Source organism: Homarus americanus, unplaced genomic scaffold (genome assembly GCF_018991925.1).
Source record: "Homarus americanus isolate GMGI-L3 unplaced genomic scaffold, GMGI_Hamer_2.0 scaffold32583, whole genome shotgun sequence".
Classification (NCBI taxonomy): domain Eukaryota; kingdom Metazoa; phylum Arthropoda; class Malacostraca; order Decapoda; family Nephropidae; genus Homarus; species Homarus americanus.
In genome coordinates, this window is record NW_024713129.1 from 24,664,315 (window position 1) to 24,690,614 (window position 26,300).

General features: G+C 44.3%; 1 protein-coding gene across 11 annotated transcripts in view; it reads left to right on the forward strand.

The window, feature by feature from the left end:
* The first annotated feature begins 9,203 nt into the window (after window positions 1–9,203).
* LOC121869582 (mucin-5AC-like) overlaps window positions 9,204–26,300 on the forward strand; it is a 49,642-nt gene continuing 32,545 nt past the window's right edge. For all 11 annotated transcript variants that reach the window (XM_042371016.1, XM_042371041.1, XM_042371048.1 and 8 more), the window contains exon 1: window positions 9,204–9,232. In XM_042371016.1, coding sequence (XP_042226950.1) covers window positions 9,218–9,232 — 15 coding nt within the window. In that variant the 5' untranslated portion in view covers window positions 9,204–9,217. The remainder of the gene's footprint in view (window positions 9,233–26,300) is intronic.

The following is a 26,300-nucleotide window of genomic DNA, read 5'->3' on the forward strand; positions in this document are numbered from 1 at the left end:
TGAGCTCACCTGTTCCCACACCTCGGCGGGTCTCGTGTCAGGCTGCACCTCCACAAATCAAATCTGTCATCACAGGATATCAATCAAGATTCTCAGTTGAGCAAACGGGATCACTATTGCATATCTTGTCAAGTTACAGCTGACAGCGTTATGCTTATACGCACCTAATCCTGTACTGTATTATGAAAACAGAGCCAGTACGGGCACTCAACCACGTCTGGCGTTCTTTATTTCACCCCGTGACTGTACGTTTATGTAAATGACAGTTCATCGTCATGTAATATTGCACCATGACGTAACAAAATAAGATAATATAACGACTATAATGTATCTGTTTGATAGAGACGAACGCGCGATATATTACCGAACGTCCTCAATCTACGTGTTATAATAATCAGTTCATTCCAGTTATCGAAATCTCTCTAGCTCTCGTGGTGACCAACCTTCCTGGCAAGTCTGATGACGAACCTGACCCAAGACCCAGACACAGCGACTCGCTTGACTTCCTTCAACCCCGGGGCGCTGCTTCAAGGTTATAAAGAAACTAATTAATGTTACACTAACTCAACGTTGTCTTCCTATTTAGATTACGTCACATATCTTTCAAGACGTTAATATACAGATAACTTACGAAGTGGTAAACGTTACGATATACGAAAGTCATATCAACAAAATCGAAATACTTAAGCCTAAGAAACCGAATTTTCTTCCTAGTTCCAAGTCCTTATGTTTGGATAGTGACACGTTACCCCCGTCTCACCCTCTCTCTCTCTCTCTCTCTCTCTCTCTCTCTCTCTCTCTCTCTCTCTCTCTCTCGCTCTCTCTCTCAAACGTTCACAACACAGCATGAGCTCAGACATAACGCTACAGGCAAAGTCATATTTCTTAATTACATCATCAGCAATTTTCATTATCTTTTTTTTATTTACTCTACCAGGAGAAAGAGAGAGAAAGCTGGTGAAGAGTGAGAACCAGAAATACCTAACAAGGAGAGAGAGAGAGAGAGAGAGAGAGAGAGAGAGAGAGAGAGAGAGAGACTTATATGAATAAATTCCAAGTAGCTATTGGATTGTGATTGTGAGACAGTGAGGTGATGGTGAGAGACAGTGAGATGATTGTGAGAAACAGTGAGATGATGGTGAGAAACAGTGAGATGATTGTGAGAAACAGTGAGATGATGGTGAGAAACAGTGAGATGATTGTGAGAAACAGTGAGATGATGGTGAGAGACAGTGAGATGATGGTGAGAGACAGTGAGATGATTGTGAGAAACAGTGAGATGATGGTGAGAAACAGTGAGATGATGGTGAGAAACAGTGAGATGATTGTGAGAAACAGTGAGATGATTGTGAGAGACAGTGAGATGATTGTGAGAAACAGTGAGATGATGGTGAGAGACAGTGAGATGATGGTGAGAAACAGTGAGATGATGGTGAGAGACAGTGAGATGATTGTGAGAAACAGTGAGATGATTGTGAGAGACAGTGAGATGATTGTGAGAAACAGTGAGATGATGGTGAGAGACAGTGAGATGATTGTGAGAAACAGTGAGATGATGGTGAGAAACAGTGAGATGATGGTGAGAAACAGTGAGATGATTGTGAGAAACAGTGAGATGATTGTGAGAGACAGTGAGATGATTGTGAGAAACAGTGAGATGATGGTGAGAGACAGTGAGATGATGGTGAGAGACAGTGAGATGAATGTGAGAGACAGTGAGATGATGGTGAGAAACAGTGAGATGATTGTGAGAAACAGTGAGATGATGGTGAGAGACAGTGAGATGATGGTGAGAAACAGTGAGATGATTGTGAGAAACAGTGAGATGATGGTGAGAGACAGTGAGATGATGGTGAGAAACAGTGAGATGATGGTGAGAGACAGTGAGATGATTGTGAGAAACAGTGAGATGATTGTGAGAGACAGTGAGATGATGGTGAGAGACAGTGAGATAATTGTGAGAAACAGTGAGATGATGGTGAGAGACAGTGAGATGATTGTGAGAGACAGTGAGATGATTGTGAGAAACAGTGAGATGATGGTGAGAGACAGTGAGATGATGGTGAGAAACAGTGAGATGATGGTGAGAGACAGTGAGATGATTGTGAGAGACAGTGAGATGAATGTGAGACAGACAGACAAACATGCAAATAAATAATCAGGCAAACAGACAGACAGTTAGACAGAAAGACAGACAGACATATTATAATTAATATACAAGAACCTGTCTATTAACTTATCATTATCTCTGTCTAATTGCATTTATCTGTCATTTAATCTATCCATTTATCTATCTATCGAAATTGAAGTGAGAATCTGATGGCAGCTTTGGTTGTAGTTGTGTTGCCATTTCATTAATATAATTTGTTTCATTATTCTAGCAAATATAAGGAACATTTGGAAACTTATCAGGATCTAAAATAACGATAAATAGTTTATTATAATATAAGTATTTACTCTGGATAGTTTAATATTTATCCTGACAGTGATACAGTCGAAAATAGATCCACCAATCACAATCACCTTTACATACAGCCTCCCTTTACCAAGTATTGCCAGGTAAAATTGCTGAAAGATGCCTCAGTGTCGTAGTATGTTTATCACACTTCATACAACAGTTATAATGTTAATCTCTCGTTGCCCCTTTACAGAAACAACTGAGAGACTTGGTGCACTACAGTTGGTGATGTTTATATTATTTTTTTTTACACTCACAATGAATTAACTCATAACATAACATGGTTGCTTCTTTTTATTCAGTCCAGAAGGGTTCACAGCCGGATTCAGGGTTGCCGAACTATGTAGAGATGTTTTTGGCGCGACAGCTTGTGACTAAACATTGACCTGCCCGATAGGTTGTTCGCTTTACATGCCTCAATGAAGCTGCTTTCGTTGGAGAAATGTTTTCCAGAGTGCGACCACCTTGTGTATACATGCTTTTATAGCCTCATCAACCCGACTTAGTTCACAAGTTTTAGGAAACCATTTGTGAGAACTGGGCAAGCCATCCATGGTCGCCTAGCAGATTTTTTACCATAAGTGAGGAAGCTGGGCAGTGTCACACCCACACAAAGCCTGGCATACTAGCAAGGCCTTTGATTCCATTTTCCAAGAGTCATAGCAAGAGAATGGGCTGGCATATACTTGAAGTAAGAGCCAAGTCCATAACTTATCCACAGTTCTTCTAAGCCAAGTGAGTTAAAGTGGCCTACATCTGTATCCACTGTGTGGCCGTTGGACTTTGTCAGTCTTTGCTGTGCACTATTTTGAGATGAAGAAATATGCGGGTATCAGCCTTTTCAACTTTCTATTGATTTATTTGTTGATGAATCTGTATCCAGAACACCGTTTCCAGCTGTAAAGGAATGGGTTCCTGTTAACCCAGCTGGAGAGCAGGTGTCAGTGAAGGTATCAGTAACAAACGGCAGGTGTCAGCAACTGTCAGCACGGTCACTACTCCCTCAACACTCTCAGTTGTACACTTGAAAACTTTCACTCTCGTTTCTTCAACCGTTTGTCAGTGAGAGTGATCACCGCCGCTGACTGTCTCACACGCCTTGGTAAAATTCACTTTATCTTCGACACACTGCGTGCGTTGTCATGCCTTCTATCACAGTTAAGCAGAGTTCACATTGGTTCAGCATGCACGTACATGGACAGTACATGGACAGTGCAGGCATAAGAGCAACTTTAATCACATTTCATTCAAGAAACAACAAACTGGATGAATATTAAATAAAAATAATACTTTTGGCATATAAACAAAATTTATAAAATTCGACTGAAAATTTTCAAAACAAATCTTTAGCTCTTCACTTACCACTCCCAGCCTTCCTCACACGTAAAATGTAAACAGTGTCACGTCACGACCTTGAGTTGCGTCAGTATGCCTTATGTTTTTTTTTCCAATAGACGATGCTTTACGACCTGCAGATTAATGGGCTATACTCCTAATAGACGTCAAACCAACCTGATTAAATCTGACCTAACCATTAGGATTAGGCCTATGAATTTTGTGGCTCATTAAAATTGTAGTCACTCAGGCTATGAGGCTTACTGGTAGATAAGTTTTAATTTACTGAACAATTATGAGGCAACATTCTTGTGATGAGGATTGTTAAATGTTCTCAGTATCTGATTAATTAAAATGGTAAGTAAAGTGAATCACTGGGCCAACCTGTCCTTGTAAGAGATGTGTATGAACGTGAACTATGGAACAAAATGGACTTGTATCTCATGGTAGATATTTTTATCTTTTGTTCCCCACATGATGCTTTAAACCCTCTGGTGTTCTTTAGTTTGTATCTGATATTTAACAAACTGTGTACACGGTCGACCACTGATAGTCGTCTCGACGTAAATATTCTTCCTGCTGTATATTACCCAATTTAATGGCGTTTTTAATCATACTAAAACTTAGGTTTAAATTATGTGTCTACTTTAGTAATGACGATGAGTCACAACGACAAATGAATTAAGAGATATGTGAAAGTGAGTCCCAGAGGCTTATGACTGACCGTTAGGGACAGTGTGGATACAGCATATTGTTTATTATGCCTTGGTAGGTCAAGAGACAGAGAGATGGGCACTACTCGACCACACTCACTTCCTCAGCTATGACGTTAGGTACCCATATACAGATGAACGGACTGAGAATGCCCTGAGACCAAACCAGCAAACCTGAGGAGAATGTTGTGTCCACCCTAGAATGGTCAACAACAGGCTAGTTAAGTTTTGCTCGCTGGGTTAGTTACTAACCTGGAGACGCGAGGAAGCCCTGGACAGCTACTGCCCTGGAAGACCCACCTAGTAGAGACATTATCCTGAGAGACCTTGCTGAGACACTAGCCTCGGAGACCCTGGAGGTAATATCCCCAAGATAAAGCCCTAGAGGAGACCCAGCCTGGAGATGTAACCCTACTAGACCCATCTCCACCATCACACTTGTCTCCGACTCCCCACACTGTCACCCAGCACCCAGGTCGCCCTCACCACCAACACCTGTGAAAAACAAACACACTAAATATCAATCGTCCCTAATAACTTCTCTACGCCACAACGTCAACAACTTCTCTACGCCACAATATCAACAACTTCTCTACGCCACAACGTCAACAACTTCTCTACGCCACAACATTAACAACTTCTCTACGCCACAACATTAACAACTTCTCTACGCCACAACATTAACAACTTCTCTACGCCACAACATTAACAACTTCTCTACGCCACAACATTAACAACTTCTCTACACCACAACGTCAACAACTTCTATACGCCACAACATTAACAACTTCTCTACGCCACAACATTAACAACTTCTCTACGCCACAACATTAACATCTTCTCTACGTCACAACATTACATCTTCTCTACGCCACAATATCAACAACATTCTAACATATTTTCTACGCAACAACATAACAACTTCTCTACGCCACAACGTCAACAACTTCTCTACGCCACAACATTAACATCTTCTCTACGCCACAATGTCAACAACTTCTCTACGCCACAACGTCAACTACTTCTGTACGCCACAATGTCAACAACTTCTCTACGCCACAACGTCAACAACTTCTCTACGCCACAACATTAACATCTTCTCTACGCCACAATGTCAACAACTTCTCTACGCCACAACGTCAACAAAAAATTTTCGTAAAGGAGATATCCGTAAAACCGACTGTCCGTAAAACAGAATATCCATAAAATCTGGTGTCCGTAAATCGTGGGTTACCTCATGTACTTTGGTCAGGTAGATACAGGTGTGTCTTCCAGGTAATCCCTCTAACACTCTGACTTACCAAAACAAACCTGGTGCCCAAGAATGATCCAAACGCCCCGAGTACAATTTCATCCCATGAGTACGCTGTATTTTAACCCTCTGAATACGATGACCACAATTTCTTCGAGTACTAAAACATTGTACTCTGAGCTTTAAGTCATCGTACTCAAGAGGGGTTAAGGTATCTTACTCCTGAGGTCAATATCCTATTCTCTGGGGGTTAACATCGTATTCAAGGGTTAAGTCGTACTCAACGGTTAAGTCATCGTACTCAAGAGTTTAAGTCATCGTACTCATAAATTTAAGTAATCGTACTGAAAGATTTAGATCATTGTACTAAAGGGGTTAAATCATCATACTCAAGGGGTTAAAAGATAGCATATTCAGTGATTTGATCCCGTAATGAAAAGATTAAAATATATCATTTAACCATAAGACACCCAGACACAGTAACTAATCATCCCCTTCACCTGGTCTTCTACGGGACACACACATATATAAACAGCCTTCAACAACAGAGATTATATTCCCGACTCACAACACGGATCTCACTTACACAACTTTAATTCCGAAAGTCTTGACGTGTGCGGCTTATCTGTCATCAGCTGTAGGGTGAAATATGGACCCCGAGTTCCCAGATCATTTTCTTAGTCTGTATCCCCCTCCAATTGGTGGGGGTACAGTGTTCAATTGGTGGGGGATACAGTGTTCAATTGGTGGGGGTACAGTGTTCAATTGGTGGGGTACAGTGTTCAATTGGTAGGGGGGCACAGTGTTCAATTGGTGGGGACACACTGTTCAAGTACAGTTCAATTGGTCACAGTGGGGGTCAATTGGTGGGGTGTTCAATTGGTGGGGGTACAGTGCTCAATTGGTGGGGCACACTGTTCAATTGGTGGGGTACAGTGTTCAATTGGTGGGGCACACTGTTTCAATTGGTGGGGCACACAGTGTTCAATTGGTGGGGGTGCAGTGTTCAATTGGTGGGGTACAGTGTTCAAGGGGCACACTGTTCAATTGGTGGGGTACAGTGTTCAATTGGTGGGGCACACTGTTCAATTGGTGGGGCACACTGTTCAATTGGTGGGACACACTGTTCAATTGATGGGGCACTGATCAACTGGTGGGGCACAGTGTTCATTGGTGGGGATACAGTGTTCAATTGGTGGGGCACACTGTTCAATTGGTGGGGCACACTGTTCAATTCAGAGCACACTGTTCAATTGGTGGGGGTACAGTGTTCAATTGGGGGTACACTGTTCAATTGGTGGGGCACTGTTCAACTGGTGGGCACAGCATTCAATTGGTGGGGGTACAGTGTTCAATTGGTGGGGCACAGTGTTCAATTGGTGGGGCACAGTGTTCAAGGCACAGTATTCAATTGGTGGGGTACAGTGTTCAATTTGGGGCACAGTGTTCATTTCAGTTTTCAATTGGTGGGGCACAGTGTTCAATTGGTGGGGCACAGTGTTCAATTGGTGGGGCACAGTGTTCAATTGGTGGGGCACAGTGTTCAATTGGTGGGGCACAGTTTTCAATTGGTTACAGTGTTCAATTTGGGGCACAGTGTTCAGTGGTGGGCACAGTGTTCACAGTGTTCAATCGGTGGGGCACAGTGTTCAATTGGTGTGGGCACAGTGTTCAAGTGGTGGGGGCACAGTGTTCAATGGTGGGGCACAGTGTTCAATTGGTTGGTACAATTGGTGGGCACAGTGTTCAATTGGTGGGGCACAGTGTTCTGGGGGTTGGTGTGGGCACAGTGTTTCAGTGGTGGGTACAGTGTTCAATTGGTGGGGCAGTGTAGCTCTGGGGCACAGTGTTCAATTGGTGGGGGGGTACAGTGTTCAATTGGTGGGGCACAGTGTTCAATTGGTGTGGGTACAGTGTTCAATTGGTGGGGCACAGTGTTCAATTGGTGGGGCACAGTGTTCCAATGTGGGCACAGTGTTCAAGGCACCGTGTTCAAGGTAGGGGTACAGTGTTCAATTGGTAGGGGGGCACAGTGTTCAATAGGTAGGGGGTACAGTGTTCAATTGGTGGGGCACAGTGTTCAATTGGTAGGGTAGGGGCGAGGGTAGGGGTGGAGAGGGTTGTTTCAACAGGTAATAGGGCAGACACCACCTTTCGTAATATTTCCTACAATTGACATTCTCTAGCGCGTGTATCTTCCCACGCTCCCTCCGTCCTGGGTCTCCGCGCAACACCCTCACACACACCTCTGACGCGTACTGCCCCCCCCTCCCACACGCCCTTGTTACCACCTACCTACAAGCCCGGAGCCTTCAACAACACCTAGTTCCCTTGGATCCATATATGAGGGCTGATGAGGTGAATGAGGATGGAGGGCTTGTTAATGAGGGCTGCGGGTCGATTAATAAGGGTTGGGGTTCGATTATTGGGAGCTGGTAGTCGAACAATGAAGCTGCGAGTCGATTAATGAGGGTTTAGGGTCGATTAATGAGGGTTTTGGATCGATTAATGAGGTCTGTGAGTCGATTAATGAGGGTTGGGATCGATTAATGAGGGCTAGGGTCGATTATTGAGACCTGGTGGTCGAATAATGAGTAAGGATCGATTAATGAGGTCTGGGATAGATTAATGAGGGCTGGGGTCGATTAATAAGGGTTTAGGGTCGATTATTTAAGGTTGAGAGTCGATTAATAAGGGTTAAGGGTCGATTAATAAGGGTTAAGGGTCGAATAATGAGGGTTTGGATTGAATAATGAGGGCTAGGGACCATTTATTGAGAGCTGGTGGTGGAATAATGAGTATGAGGATCGATTAATGAGGGCTAGGATTGATTAATGAGAGTTAGGGTCGAATAATGAGGGCTAGGGTCGATTAATGAGGGCTAGGATCGAATAATGGGTGCTGAGGGTCGATTAATGGAGGCTGGGAGGTCCGTTAGGTAATGAGGGCTGGAAGGTCAGTTAGGTAAAATAAGGACTTCCTTCAGCTAAAATAAGGACTTCCCTCAGCTAAAATAAGGTCTTAGATCCAGGGTCTTAACAATCTTCATTTTCTATAAAACACGTCATCAACATACGATACATAACATCAACTTAAAAATGACCCCTTAAGTTTCGAGTGTCTGTCTTCATTCCCTGTATCGAGGTCACCGTTCACTTCTCATACCAATAGCAGGACCCATCACCGTCAGGGCCAGAGTGCTGTGTAGTTTGCATTATAATTCAGCCCTCTGGTTAAGATTTGATAGAGGAGGATATCCATATGTTGTGTCTATAATCTTCCAAATGCCTCCCCCTCTCCCCAGTCTTTCCTCCCACAGTCTAATAGAGTCAGGAGGGTGGATGGGGAAGGAGAGCAAGAGGGAGGGGACGGTGAAGAGAAGGGGGGGGGCGGAGCTGGTATATAAGCGGAGCGCGTGGCTGACAGTGACATTTGGCTACACCAGCCTCAACGTTCAGCATGGGAGGCGCCACGGTGCGTCACCAGGATATGTGTTTCTGTTTCATAGTTTAGTGCCCCTTGCAACAGCGATGACCACACAAGGATCTTACCGCCGCACCTCACATGAGTGTTCTTTTGTGATAGTTACCCCTGGCATGGTTTTCTGTGATACCCAAACTTGTTGATGTTTTCGTAGATTTGTTGTTTTTAGTTTAACCTAGAATACATTATTTACCTAATGTTATATAAAATACCTTATATTATATTGAACTACAAAATACATCATATTTGAGTAGAGGCCAGGAAATGACCCACAAACCTGAGAATGACGAACGCAAACAGTGTAATATTTCGCCTGAGTGACAAAGTGTTGATGTACACCCAGCCACTAGTGAAGGCATTGTGTCGTTACCGAGGAAGTGCAGACAGTACAGGACCATAAAACCAGACTACCATTAACAGACCAACATGATATACTGTGTGTTATGCTCGAGTTAAACGAGGAAATGGTGCGGGGTTAATACACTAATGGGATGAGTGATTCACTTAATTTTAGGAAAGGTGGAAGAGTTACATGCGTTTTGAGTGTGTGTTGAGTGTGTGATGAGTGGGCTTTGAGTGTGTTGAGTGAGATTTGAGTGTGTTGAGTGGGCTTTGAGTGTGTTGAGTGGGCTTTGAGTGTGCTAGGCGTGTGTTTAGTTGATGTTGAGTGTGTGTGTGTGTGTGTAGAGTTGGACAAAATTGAAGTATATATCAGATAGAGTTGGACAAAATTGAAGTATATATCAGATAGAGTTGGACAAAATTGAAGTATATATCAGATAGAGTTTGGACAAAATTGAAGTATATATCAGAGAGAGTTGGACAAAATAGAAGTATATATCAGACAGAGTTTGGACATAACTACAATACATCAGATACAGAACTACTCCCAGGAAGAGTTACCGTATAAGAGTACGGATACAATTTTCACGGACGCATGAATCTCAGACTACGCACGGACGCATGAATCTCAGACTACGCACGGACGCACCAAGTCACGCAATGTTCTAATTCCTATATATACGCCCATTTGGTTCTCGGTCACCTTAAGCGGGAGGTAAAATAATAATAATAATAATAATAATAATAATAATAATAATAATAATAATAATAATAATAACTGATTGTGATTAGCGATAGGCATTGATTGTAGAACTTAATTGTTTAACTTGATGATTGGGTTAAGACGCCGTATTTATTAATCAACCGAGAGAACATATTCCCCCAACTACTAACAATACAACCAGTCAAATCAGCAGTAAAGGGAGGAATAAACTACCTCATCACTCTACCTACCCCCCTCCCCCCCTCATAATGACGTAATACCTCGTCACAGATATACACAATCATACGCTAATGCTTGTGGTTGACGTATTACCGCGCGACGTATATTAATGTGTACTGTATGTGGCTTGTTTAATAGATGCTAATTAGACCACGAGCGCTGACGTCATTAACCTATAGTGGGGTGGGGGGGAGGAGGGGTGGGGAGGTAGGGGAGGGGGAGGAGGAGGGGGAGGAGAATTTACACACCTGGCCACTGTGTAAAGTTCTCATTATGTACAAGAAGGTTATAGTGATGTGGTTGTATTATAAAGCCTCTATTGTCGCCTCTTCTGGGTTATATATTATAATGTAGTGAAGCCAATAACAAAAGTCCTATTGAAAAAGTTTAAGTAAAAGTTCTATATCACTCTACCATTCTTAAAGACATGTCATTGGTTAAATTGAAACTCAGACATTTCCCAGCTACCAATTTAGACCTGGGTGAGGCCCACAGTTATAAGTATATTAGAGTTGGGTTTACTTGGATTGGGTCCTCAGAATGGGTGCTATTAGTACATAGTATAGCACCGTAATATATTGGGACTGGTATCTATTAAAACTGGTACCTATTAAGACTGGGGCCTATTATTATGACTGGGGCCTTGATACCTTGTAGGACTGGGGTTGACTAAGATCTGGTCGCTGGCTGAAGCCGAGTAGGAATATCATCCTCCCTTGCTGAGGAAAAATAATCATCAGTCAGGTCAAGGAAAGTGTGTGTGTGTGTGTGTGTGTGTGTGTGTCAGCAGTTTGACCTACGCTATCTACTGGCCTGTTAACGCTAGCCAATTTTATTCAGCTCAGAGGGAACCCCGCATACACAAGGTGTTAAATGTGACCAGGTCGCTTTGATTCGGTGTCCGATTAGGTATCACAATGTTGCTTGATTATATTTTATTAAATGTGATTAGGTTGTATGATTAGGGGGCGTCACTAAGTGTTGTGACCAGGCGGACAAGAATGCACAGACGGTAACACTGGCAATCCCATCAGTGAGGTAACGCACGAGGTGGAGACACCAGGTGTGGGGACGGCGGTGTTCTGGTTCACACGTGACTCTCCCTCACCCTGTAACACGGGCCACTCCGTCACACAGGACACCGTGTGATGATGGACAAGGTTGAATTAATCACATTCCGGGGTACGTCAAGAAGCGCACAGTCTTAACAAGAACCGAGTTGTGTAATGTTGTTGTGGCTTCAGGCTAAGTTTAGGTCTTTTAACTGACCTAAGTCTTACGTGCTTCTATCGGTCTTAATTTCAGATGCTTCAAGGGCCCGGGGTTATCCTATAGGTCTGAGGTTTAGGTGCTTCAAGGGCCAGGGGTTATCCTATAGGCCTGAGGTTTAGGTGCTTCAAGGGCCAGGGGTTATCCTATAGGCCTGAGGTTTAGGTGCTTCAAGGGCCCGGGGTTATTAAGAATCGGTCTCAAGTGTTAGTTTCTACACGAGACAACTTTTGAATAATGTGGCGGTGAGATCACACAAGGACTGTATGACTTAATAGTGTTCTGCTTACGTTATCGTGACCGGGTAATACATTTACCCATTCTCACACATTATAGAAAAAAAAAAAATTAACTATTTTTTTCCACGAGGAATTTGTAAAAGTTCGTCTTTCACAAATACTTCAAGAACTAATATAATTCGTTATGTAATAATCCCTATCCCTATGTTGATCTTTATATGTTGGCAACAGCAGCACCGAGTACCACGATGTAAACATTGCAAATTTTCGTATAAACTGATCTCCCTCTTCCATACAGTGACACTCACGGAATGTGCCGCATCTATTACCGAAGAACTCTATACTTGTATACTGAACAGGGTAGTGACTTTGTTTACTATATGAGGGAGCTGAACAATGAAAACTTTGGACTTATTTATTCCTGAAGAGCGATGTGTGGGTTTACTGAAAGAGTTTGTAAGTGAACAATGAGACAGGTGTGGTCTTTGGGGTGGCACGAGGAGGAGGAGGAGGAGGGAGTGTTGGAGAAGAAGTAAGGCAGTGTTGGAGAATGCAGTGTTGAAATATTGATTGTTAGCTACAACCACCCACTCCACCCTCCATCACAGCCCGTAACCAGTACACTCTCAAGGACGAGGGTGTTACACCAATCCTCAGCAGGGAGGGAGGGAGGGAGGGGGTAGGAACTGCGTAACCTGAGTGACGCCCATCATCCGTGGTGACCAGTTAGTAGATCAGCGCTGTGGTGCGGCCATCGGCAGACAGATGTGTCACCAAGGTCCCTCACCCTTCTCTTCTCTCACTCTGTCTCCCCTCTTACTCAATCTCCCTCACCCTCAAGACTCCCTCACTCTCAATCTCCCTCTAGACTCCCTCACCCTCAAGACTCCCTCACTCTCAATCTCCCTCAAGGCTCCCTCACTCTCAATCTCCCTCAAGACTCTCTCTCAAGACTCTCTCAATCTCCCTCACTCTCAATCTCCCTAGACTCCCTCACCCTCAAGACCCCTCACTCAATCTCCCTCAAGACTCCCTCACCTCGATCTCCCTCAAGACTCCCTCACTCTCAATCTCCCTCTAGACTCCCTCACCCTCAAGACTCCCTCACTCTCAATCTCCCTCAAGGCTCCCTCACTCTCAATCTCCCTCAAGACTCTCTCAATCTCCCTCACTCTCAATCGCCCTCAAGACTCTCTCAATCTCCCTCACTCTCAACTTCCCCCACTCTCAAACTCTTTCGCTCTCAACCTCCCTCTCTCTAACTCGTGGTCACCCCTACTCTCCCCCTCACTCCTACTCGTCCTCCCTTTCTCTAACTCGTGGTCACCCCTACTCTCACCCTCACTCCTACTCGTCCTCCCTCTCCCTCCCTCTCTAACTCGTGTACGAGTGTGTGTGTGTACGAGTGTGTGTGTGTGTGTGTGTGTGTGTGTGTGTATACGAGTGCGTGTGGGCATGAAAGTAAAAGTACACATTCGTCAAAAAATATCATCATGCAACTATGAATAAACGCGTACATATTTTCACACACACACATATACGTACATACATCATACATACACATACATCATACATACACACACACATACATGAATATACTGTAAGTGAGAGACAAACATTCCATTCTCAACAATTCAAAAGTAAGTTTCTCCAGCACAACACACTGTACACAGCCTCGCCACACTCATCACCCCGTTCCCACCAACATGATAAGTTTCACCTCATTTTCTTTCAATAAAATTCGTCTGGCATTACATGAGTCTGCCCTTATCAATTACTCCACCTCTTGAACCCATCTCCTCGACCTGTGTGTGTGTGTGTGTGTGTGTGTGTGTGTGTGTGTGTGTTTATTGCATCTCAAATGCCTAGTTTATTATATTCTCGTAAAAGTATTCATGAATAAGAAAGTTTGTATATATGTATATGCGAGTGTATATACGTTATCGTGTTGGCCTCCTCAGTAGTGACGTAAAATATGAATAGTGACGCAAAATATGACGTCACGCGCCCCAACCAATCACAGGATGTCCTCTTGTCAACTCCACGTTAAGGGATTTTTCTGGGTTAGTGTTTTAGGACTGGATAAAGAGTTTCAAATTACCTTTAATAGAGCTATGGAGGTTGGATAAGGGTTTTATGGGGGGGTTGGATAAGGGGTTTATGGGGGTTGAATAAGGGGTTTATGGGGGTTGAATAATGGCGTTTGTACTACATTACCCTGGATAAAGACCTCCATTCCAACCCCTAAATTCCCTAAATTATTACAGCTTGTCCCGGACTCCTATCATGACGAGGTAACATTAGTTTGTTGTCTCAGGGCAGTGTTTATTACGTAGCGAGTACAGTATACCAAGTTGAGCTGAGATCCATGCTGTGAGGGAGAGTGAGAGGGTGGGAGTGAGGGAGGCAGGCTGGGAGTGAGGCAAGCAGGCTGGGAGTGAGACATGCAGGCTGTGAGTGATGCAGGCAGGCTGGGAGTGAGGCAGGCAGGCTGGGAGTGAGGCAGGCAGGCTGGGAGTGAGGGAGGCTGTGGGAGTGAGGCAGGCAGGGTGGGAGTGAGGGAGGCAGGCTGGGAGTGAGGCAAGCAGGCTGGGAGTGAGACATGCAGGCTGTGAGTGATGCAGGCAGGCTGGGAGTGAGGCAGGCAGGCTGGGAGTGAGGCAGGCAGGCTGGGAGTGAGGGAGGCTGTGAGGGAGGCTGTGAGGCAGGATGTGAGGGCAAATGATCGAGACAGGAAAAAAATACTTCAAATTCTTTGTTTAAAAGACTTTTGGCGAGATATCAGTGACTTAACCCTTTCTCTGCGCGGGAAGAAAGTCATGCAGACAAAACTACAGCTAGAGGCATGTGAGGTCCTCGTTGTCACTCCAGACCACGGGAGAACACACACACACACCCACACCCACCCACCCACACACCCACACACACACACACACACACACACACACACACCCACAAAACACGTGAATTTTCAAGTGACTATCAGAATTAAAGAAATGGTAATGGGAGGAGGCCGTCACACACACAGGTACAATACAAAGCAGACAATGAAACAGGCAACAATTTCCCTTATCACAAATATACAGTGTTTATTGTACGACTCGTGAATGTTGAAAGATAAACTTTTCCCATCGAGGGACCATTCTCCCAGCTTAACTGCCTCTCGGGGTTGAGAACATTCACACTGCCTCAGAATGTGTAAATTGTGTAAGTGTGTGTGTGTTTGAGGCTAAGTTTGTGTTGACACCAGTCAGGAAGTGATGCGTGACTATTCCCACGGTGGGGCTTTAGTGATGATGATGATGGTGATGATGATGATGGTGATGATGATGAGGAGGTGGAGGATGATGATGATGATGATGATGATAATGGATGATAATGATAATAATGATGATGAGGAGGTGGGGGAGGATGAGGATGATGATAATGATAATAATGATGATGATGATGATATGATGATGAGGATGATGATGATGGATGATAATGATAATAATGATGATGAGGAGGAGGAGGTGGGGGAGGATGAGGATGATGATAATGATAATAATGATGATGATGATGATGATGATATGATGATGAGGATGATGATGATGGATGATAATGATAATGATGATGATGATGGATGATAATGATGATGGATGATAATGATGTATGATGATGATGATGGATGATAATGATGATGGATGATAATGATGGATGATGATGATGATGGATGATGATGATAAGGAGGAGGGATTACAGGCGTCCTCGTCATCATCATCGCCAACATTTCACCTCACCTGAGCAAAGGTTCACTGAGTTAACTTGAGTCACTGAGTTAACTTGAGTCACTGAGTTAACTTGAGTCACTGAGTTAACTTGATTCACTGAGTTAAGAGTCACTGTGAGTTAATCTTGAGTTATCGTGAGTTACCTCGAGTTACCGTGAGTTACTGTGAGTTAAATTGAGTCACTGTGAGTTAACTTGAGTCACTGAGTTAATTTGAGTCACTGAGTTAATTTGAGTCACTGAGTTAACTTCAGTCACTGTGAGTTAACTTCAGTTATCTTGAGTTACCTTGAGTCACCATTAGTTACCTTGAGTCACCGTGAGTTACCTTGAGTCACCGTGAATTAAATTGAGTCACCGTGAGTTACCTCTAGTTACCATGAGTATTCGTGAGCTACTGTGAGCCAACGTCAGCTACCTTGTTATCATGAGTTACCTTGAGCCATTGTCAGTTACCTTGTCACCGTGAGGTATTTTGAGTTACCGTGAGTTACAATGAGTCACCGAGTTATTTTGAGTCACAGTGAGTTACCGTGAGTCACTGTGAGTTACCTTTAGCTACCGTAAGTTACCATGAGTTACCACGAGTCACTGAGATTCCATGAATTACCATGACTTTCCCTGTGCTACCATAAGTCACCGTGAGTTACCTTGAGTCATCGTGAGTCACCATGAGTGACCGTGAGTTACCTTGAGTCATCGTGAGTCACCGTGAATTACCTTGAGCCATAGTGAGCCACCATAAGTCACCGTGAGTTACCCTGAGTTACTATGATTCATATAAACTTGAGTCACTGTGAGTTACCTCGAGTCACCGTGAGTTACATTGAATCATCGTGAGTCGCCACGAGTCACTGTAAGTTACCTCGAGTCACAATGGGTCACCGTACGTTACCTTGATCACCGTGAGTTACCATGAATCACCGTGAGTTTCCTTGAGTCACCATAGGTTACATTGAGTCACCGTGAGTTACCTTGAGTCACCCTGGGTTACCTTGAGTCACCATAAGTTACATTGAGTCACTGTGAGTTACCTTGAGTGAGCGTGAGTTTATCTGGAGTCATCGTGAATTACGTTGAGTCATCATGAGTTACCTTGAGTCATCGTGAATTATCATACTGAGTCACCGTGAGTTACCTTGAGTCATCGTGAGTTACCTGAGTCACCTTGAGTCACCGTGAGTCGCCGTGGTGTGGTATGCGTCTGGCTATAACACGAGATGAACTGTTTACATGTGTAGTTAGTTTAGTCTTAACACACACATCACACGTCAGGTGAGAGAGAGAGAGAGAGAGAGAGAGAGAGAGAGAGAGAGAGAGAGTCATACCTGAGATTCCTTTCTAGTACAGTACGTGACCACTATTGCCTATTTCAGTTACCTCTATATATGTATATTAATCTATATTGGTTTACTAAGTCAACAGATAGATGCGCTCTTATATCATCAGGTAAGGGAAATGAGTATCGGTAGAGTCACTGCGTAGTATCGGCGCCATCTTACAAGTTATCAGTATTGTGTGAGGCAGATGGCTCCTTACATCACCAGTTATGCATATCGATAATCTCTCAGTGCTCCTTTGGACGTCAATGGGGAGTTTTAGTTTAAGTGAGACAGATAGAGACATTCTTTTATGTTCAGTTAACCGGAAAATTTAACACACGAGCCTTTGAGACAGTTTATTTTTGTCACCAATGAAGACACTATAAAAAAGTAATCTATGTGTAGAAGTAATAATAATAATAATAATAACAAGACACGGTCACCCACCCGCCCCTCAGCCTCCGACCAGCCAGTCAACCAGCATATGGCGATGAGAAAACCCCAGAAGCAAGAAATTTCTCCTAAAGACGCTTTTTACGGCAACGAAAATCCCTCCCTGTTGAGAGTAACCGTGTCAATAATGGTATACTTCACATATGTCCTCACCTCTCACCTGTCCTCACCACACTCACCTGTCCTCACCCAATGCGCCTCTAGTAATGGATATTCAACTTTGCTGCAATAATGACGTCCCGAATAAAGGTGACCGGTGTACTGTAGGCCGTCACTTGCCCCTCAACACTAACACGCTGTCTAACAAAATATTTGGCTATATCTAGACGCCTCTCCTTATCGCAACCAGTTGACCTTTGCTTCTTTAAGGTCAAATCAGCATGAAAGTTTAACCCTATGAACGATCTTATTAATAAAGCCACAAGTGCATGTTCTGTGGCGGGGTGTTTATGAACGGTGTGGCAATCAACAGATGCTTAAGACAGGAATAACAAGGGAATAATCTGTTATGGCAATCAACAGATGCTTAAGACAGGAATAACAAGGGAATAATCTGTTATGGCAATCAACAGATGCTTAAGACAGGAATAACAAGGGAATCATCTGTTATGGCAATCAACAGATGCTTAAGACAGGAATAACAAGGGAATAATCTGTTATGGCAATCAACAGATGCTTAAGACAGGAATAACAAGGGAATAATCTGTTATGGCAATCAACAGATGCTTAAGAAAGGAATAACAAGGGAATCATCTGTTATGGCAATCAACAGATGCTTAAGACAGACAGGAATAACAGGGGAATCATCTGTTAAGCAATCAAATAGATGCTTTAAGACAGAATACAATAAGGAATAATCTGTTATGGCAATCAACAGATGCTTTGGCGACAGGAATAAGGAAATCATCTACAGGCAATCACCAGATGCTTAAGACAGGAATAACAAGGGGAACCATCTGTTATAGCAACAACAGATGCTTAAGACAGGAATAATATGTGGAATAATCTATGGCAATCAACAGATGCTTAAGACAGGAATAATAATAAGGAATCATCTTGTTATAGTAACTCAACAGATGCTTAAGACAAGAATAAGGAATCATCTGTTATGGCAATCAAACAGATGCTTAAGACAGGAATAACAAGGAATAATCTGTTATGGTAATCAAATAGATGCTAAGACAGGAAATAATAAGGAATCATCTGTTATGGGCAAATCAATAATGATGCCAAGACAGGAATAATGAAGTAAATCTATCTGTTATGGCAATCAACAGATGCTAAGACAGGAATAACAAGGGAATAATCTGCTGCGGGTAATCAACAGATGCCAAGACAGGAATAATATGGGAATCATATCTGTTATGGCAAATCAATGATGCCAAGACAGTAATAGCGGAATAAATCTGTTATGGTAATCAACAGATGCTTAAGACAGGAATAATAGCGGAATAACTAGCAGGAAAATCAACAGATGCTTAAGACAGGAATAATAAGGGAATCATCTGTTATGGCAATCAACAGATGCTTTAAGACAGAATAACAAGGAATAATCTGTTATGGCAATCAACAGATGCTTAAGACAGAATAATAAGGAATCATCTTGTTATGGCAATCAACAGGAGCTAAGACAGAATAATAATACAAATCATTCGTTATGGCAATCAACAGGATGCTTAACATGTGAATAATATGAATAATCTGTTGCAAGGGAAATCAACAGATACATGAGAATAACAAGGGAATCATCTGTTATGGCAATCAACAGATGCTTAAGACAGACAGGAATAACAGGGGAATCATCTGTTATTCCTCCCCGTATATCACTAGAGGACACAGTAAAACAGGAAGTATATTCAGGAAGATATTCAGTATAATCACCACACAAGTTCACTGTAGTTCTGTATACACAAAACAGTACAGGTATACAACCAATGGTAAATAATACTTCGATTCACCCAAAGGTAATCCAAGAAAGATGTTACGAGCTTAATTCCTTCGGTTCTTTAAGTGGATGAGTCAATTTCCTCTTTTTTTTTTACATCAGTCATTCACTCATACTGTACAGTTCTCTCACTGCACCCCCCAACCAACCTCTGACACCCTCAACCAACCTCTGACACTCCCCTCAACCAACTCAGATACCTCAACCAACCTCTGACACCTCTAACCAACCTCTCTGACACCTCAACCAACCTCTGACACCCACAACCATCCCTTAAATAATCTTCAACCAACCTCTCTGACACCACAACCAACCCTCTGACACTCCACAACCAAACCCTGACACCTCAACCAACCTCTGATAATTCTCAACCAACTCCCTCTGACACCTCAAACCAACTCTGACACCCCTCAACCAACCCTCTGGATACCCCTAACCAACCTCTGACACCCCCAACCAGTCTCCTATACCTTCAACCAACCCCTGACACCTTACAACTAAACTTCAATATCTCAACCAACCTCTGACACCCTCAACCAACCTCTGACACTCCTTAAACCAACCTCTGATACCCTCAAATTCAACTTCTGACACCCTAAACCAAATTCTTGACACCCCAACCAACTCTGACACCCACGTAACCAACCCCCACACCTCAACCAACTCCTGACACCCTAACCAAATCTCGATGTTCCTCAACCAATCCCTCTGACACCCCCAACCAACTTCTGATGACCCTCAACCAACCCTCTGACACCTCAACCAACTTCTGACACCCACAACCAACCTCTGACACCCTCAACCAACTTCTGACACCCTCAACCAACCTCTGACACCCCCAACCAACCTCTGACACCCTCAACCAACCTCTGACACCCTCAACCAACCTCTGACACCACCAAAGTACACCGTCACTAACACACCGGCCAGAACAAGCATATACTTCACACAGAGATAAACACTTCCTTACTGCTCCCGACAACGACCTCCTGACCTCCGGCTGTACATCAACACCAGGAGGAAACACGCCACATCCTATCCGGGGAAAATTAAAGACAATTGTGGGAGGCAGTTTGCAGCGATCGTTTAGCAATCTCTGTTTCTGTGTGACTTACTGAACAATATACAGTCGCTGGCATTCCGTAGCGATGACTGTTCTAGCGTTCTTCAGTATACGAGTCATGTTCGCGTCAGTGTTCACTTACTAAGATACGGGTTATCTCACTCCCTTCCTCCCTCCCTTACTCCTTCGTTCGCAGACACACGCACAGACGCTACTTTCTCCCTCTCTCTCTCTCTCTCTCCTCTCCACTTTCTCTTTCATTTTAATTCTTCTTCCTTGTGTTCCTTGACTGTACTTTCAGCATTCTTAGCCTGCCTTACTTCGAATCAATCTCACTTATTTAATCTGTTTTTAAATGTCCTTTATTGAATCTGTCTTTATTTAACTTCATTAATCTACTTTCTTTTCTTATCTTTCCCTTCACTTAATCTTCATTCGTCTACCTTCATTAATCTATTCGACTGTCACGTAGATATGGAGGGGGGGAGGGAAGGGGGGGGGGGGGGTGGAGCCCTTTGCTTACAATAAAAAAAAAATCATAAATAATAGAAATAAATAAATAATGGTTGGAAATCAAATAATGTATCTTTTTTCGAGTCTTGGCCCCTATCCATAATCTTATAAACGTCACTGTTCATCTGTCATTCTTTCACACTATCTTTAGTCTAGTCTGCATTTATCTATCGTGACACACACACACACACACACACACACTCAAATACATTACATTACACACAGCTTTCACCTTCTCAGCTAGTGTGTGTGTGTGTGTGTGTGTGTGTGTTATTTACTGAGCTGCAAGATAAGGTTGGTTGATACTTGATAATGAAGGATTGAAAAGGAAACCAAACCACCATAGGAGCCACCACTTAGGAGTTTAGTACGTAAGATCAAGTGCATGGAAGAGGAGGGCATTTTAAGACTGTCATCCTCCGTCCAGCTGACAGAAATTTGAAGCAGGATCGTTCTGGATCGAAATCTGTAAACATCTCGAGTCAAGACACTTACGGGGGTAAATCTTGTTAAGCTGAGTACTTTGGGGAGTTATATGCCCTTAACTGACTCCTCTCTGGTGGTGGTGGGGGTGGGGGGAAGGGAGGTTCAGGATGCCATCCCATCCCTCCCCCCTATTGTGGGAAAGGAAGACATGAGGGAAAGTGAGTTCTTGGATTCCTCACTACTTAGTCTGTCCCTATGAGAAAGTTAACTGTTATTGACCAGTTCGTCTACCTCGTCAGGATAGTAGTCGTCAGATTTATCTCTGTTATAATTTACCCCCCCCCCCCAACAGAGGCTCTTGGCACGATGAAGAAGCATGCATCTCCTCGACACTGATGGTCTCCGTCTTACTCAAAGGTTAGATTATGACAGTAAACGCTGATGTAAAGACTCGAATAAACAATATAAAACAAAATATCGATAACTGAATATTTGGTTTGAGTTAAATAAATGTTTCTCATTAAAGTACCACCCAAGACACTGTGGGTACGTGACCCTGGTACCGAGAATATAACCTCTTCATACGTTCGTACTATACGTGAGCACCAATATGCCACCATTAGCAGGTGTCTGCTGCTCTCACATACTTTTCATACCAGGGTGGTGGGAAACGTCAGGCGATGCTGTCTGCTTGTGCTGGTGCTGTTTTTTGTGGTACAGGTCATGGAGTTACTTGTGAAAGACATAACCCTGGGTGGAGAAACCCGGAGGACGACAAACAAGCTCCAGGTTGCAGCAGGTCGATCACTCTTGTCAACAGATGGTCGGTATGAATCGTTGTGTGCCTGGAGGTGGGCCGGGAGAGAGCCATCGTCCACAAGAGGGTGAGTTATCGTGCTGCCTCGGCGTACACCACAGTATTTACACTATTAACAAAACAATTACATACAGCCCTTGGTTACCTTAGTTACAGCGAATCTAATACTTCTGAGGGACAAATATATTTTTCGTTCTTGGTTTACAAAAAACAAAATCAATCAAACAAAAAACTCCTATTGTTTTCACTGTTTGTACCGTTATCAATTTATCGCGACACATTCCCTCAAATCTCCCCAATTCTTTAATTTTTCCAAAGTTATTCTTCATTGTATGATTTTACTTCTTCTAATGTGTAAATATAAATCTCATTGTCTTTCATCTAACAAGCAAAATCGTCGAGAAATTGAGAGTTTACGCGAACTTGTGAGCGTTATCAGCCAAGACTTCGGGGTTTGTGGTACGACTTGAGGTCTCTCTCTCTCTCTCTCTCTCTCTCTCTCTCTCTCTCTCTCTCTCTCTCTCTCAATTAAACATACCTAACTCATGCCTCGGTCTTACAGTCTTCATATCTTTACCCATTAGTTCCATTAAGCTCAGTGTTGTCCTTCTCTCACTCTCTCACCCATACTCTCACTTTCTCTACTTTCGTTCTCTCAAATTCTTGCTTTTTAATTGTTCTTTTTTATTGTTTTATATATTCTAGTTTACTTTCCTTAAGCTTTCTCATTTCATGGACTTACTTTCTCCTTTGGCTTTATTAGGGGGGATAAGACTCTTACTTTCTCTAACTGGAATTTTACCCTCCAGTCACACTCTTACTTTCTTTACCAACACTCTGATCTTCCTTCATTCTCACTTTCTTCTCCTTATTCCTTCATCCTCAACCCTCCCGCTGCCTTCCTCCTCCCACCAGTCTTCCTTATTCCATCTACCGATCTCCTCCTCCGCCTTCCTTCTTTTCCTCATCCTCCTCCTCCCCACCTACTCCCCCATTTCCTCCTCTTCTCTCTCCCTCCCCCGTCTCCACATTCCACAAATTCTTCCCCCTCCGTCTTCCATACCCCAGACATCCACCCTCTCTCTCTCTCTCCCCTTCCTCCTTTCTCCTACTCTTCTTCCCAGTTCTCCCCTCTCCTCCTCACTCTCTCCCCCTTCCTCCCCTCTTCTCCTCACAGTTCCCAATAATCAGACCGACCTGCACCACCACCACCACCACCACCCACCTGTTACAGTTACCTCAGTAGAAAGTAAAGGTCTTAATGGTCTCTGATTTAATACACGGTTGTCGACTCCTCCAGAAAACGACCCGAGTCATTCCTAAGTTCTCAGAGTCACGTGTAGAGACTATGTATAGGCATCTTTTTTTTTTACGGGCATTGTATACACTCCCATGGGTATCCTTTATGCCCATATTTTATCAAGGCATAAATTCCAGGTCAGGAAAAGAGTAATGCAATACAGTATAAATAGACTAATACTTGATGCCATGGTATTAAATTCACTTATCCTATCCTATCCTATATATGACTTTATTGCTAACGAAATAACTCACTCCCTCACTGACGGAGAAATATTAATTTCTACATAGGTGAAACAACACTTAAGTCGCTATATGGACGACATGATAAGTGACACCAACGTCGCCTGTGGTGTGGGTGTGGTGACGTAGTGTGGTGTGGTGACGTAGTGTGGGTGTGGTGACGTAGTGTGGGGTGTGGTGACGTAGTGTGGGTGTGGTGACGTAGTGTGGTGTGGTGACGTAGTGTGGTGTGGTGACGTAGTGTGGTGGTGACGTAGTGTGGTGTGGTGACGTAGTGTGGGTGTGGTGACGTAGTGTGGGTGTGGTGACGTAGTGTGGGTGGTGATGGTAGCGTGGTGTGGTGACGTAGTGTGGTGTGGTGGAGTAGGGAGGGTGTGGTGGAGTAGGGAGGTGTGGTGGAGTAGGGAGGGTGGTGGGAGAGGGAGGGGTGTGGTGGAGTAGGGGTGGTGGTGGAGTAGGAGGGTATGGTGGAGTAGGAGGTGTGATTTGATTTGCTTGCAGCGGCTACTTTATTGTGCACCCACACTCATCCTGTGAGCGGTAGCGCAAAAGGATTACAGAGTAGGGTTTACAAAGGGTCATAATAATTAACCCCGTTGTCAGGATATTATGGCACTGAATGTTACACAGTATTTCATTTACATTATTTGTTTAGTTCTATACATAAAGGGTAACTTATTCACAAATGCGTGAGAGGCGTGTGAGGCAGTATGTCTGGCCTCACACTTTGTTATTCACATTTACCTGAGAGGTATTCAAGCACATTGCGTATTTGGTTCTGTACATGAGAATTGATATAGTTACTAAGTGCAAAAAAGTGGATACAATCTTAATATGTCGGCTATCTTGCCATTAGAGATGAAGTGTTGTGCCATTTCACACACAGTGTGCTTGACCTGTCCCTAGATGTTCTATCTTCACACAGTCGAGGACGTAGTAGTTCAAGTGTGTGGCCATATGTATGGCCACACACTTTACATTTAGTTTTGTTTACATCTGCTTGAGGAACATACTGCCAAAGGTACTTATATCCTAACCTTAATCTAGGTTACAACAACTTGTAATCTAGTGATCTTGTTACTTGCTCCATATACATGTTTCACTTGGATACATCTCATCATGGTAAACTATGGATCGACTAGTGCCTGTTTGCACTTGTCTACTTGCATCAAACTCATCAATAAGTTCTTTCCTAATTACAGCTTTGGGTTCTTTTGACAGACCCAAATTGTATTCAACGGTGTCTTTGTGACGCGAGTTTGGCGAGGGCATCAACCCTTCATGTTTTATGAGGCCTATGTGAGAGGATCCACAACAGTTTGACCCTGACACCCCGGTCAACAAGGCACGCAGGTGTGGTGGAGTAGGGAGGGTGTGGTGGAGTAGGGAGGTGTGGTGGAGAGGTGAGGGTGTGGTGGAGTAGGGAGGGTGTGGTGGAGTAGGTGAGGGTGTGGTGGAGTATGTGGGAGGGTGTGGTGGAGTATGTGAGGGGTGTGGTGGGAGTAGGGAGGGTGTGGTGGAGTAGGTGAGGGTGGTGGAGGTGTGAGGGTGTGGTGGAGAGGTGGAGGGTGTGGTGGAGAGGTGGGGTGTGGAGAGGGGAGGGTGTGGTGGAGAGGTGAGGTGTGGTGGAGAGGTGAGGTGTGGTGGAGTAGGTGAGGGTGTGGTGGAGTAGGTGAGGGTGTGGGAGTAGGGAGGGTGTGGTGGAGAGGGAGGGTGTGGTGGAGTAGGTGAGGGTGTGGTGGAGGGGTGAGGGTGTGGTGGGAGGTGGGTGTGGTGGAGGGGGTGAGGTGGTGGGAGAGGAGGTGTGGTGGAGAGGGTGGGGTGGTGGAGGGTGGAGGGGTGGTGGAGTAGGTGAGGGTGTGGGTGGAGGTGGGAGGGTGTGGTGGAGGGGAGGGTGTGGTGGAGAGGGAGGGTGGTGGGAGTAGGTGAGGGTGGTGGAGGAGGGTGTGGTGGAGGGAGGGTGTGGTGGAGGGAGGGTGTGGTGAGTAGGGAGGGTGTGGTGGAGTAGGGAGGGTGGTGGAGGGAGGGTGTGGTGGAGTAGGGTGAGGTGGTGGGAGTAGGTGAGGGGTGTGGTGGAGAGGTGAGGGTGTGGTGGAGTAGGTGAGGGTGTGGTGGAGTAGGTGAGGGTGTGTTGAGAGGGAGGGTGGTGGGAGAGGTGAGGGTGTGGTGGAGAGGTGAGGGTGTGTGGAGTAGGTGAGGGTGTGGGGTGGGGGGTGGGGTGGGGTGTGGTGGGGGTGGGGTGGGTGGAGTGGGTGAGGTGTGGTGGAGTGGTGAGGGTGTGGTGGAGGGTGGGTGGTGGGGGAGGGTGTGGTGGGGGTGGGGGGTGGTGGAGAGGGAGGGTGTGGTGGAGTAGGTGAGGGTGTGGTGGAGAGGGAGGGTGTGGTGGAGAGGGTGAGGGTGTGGTGGAGTAGGTGAG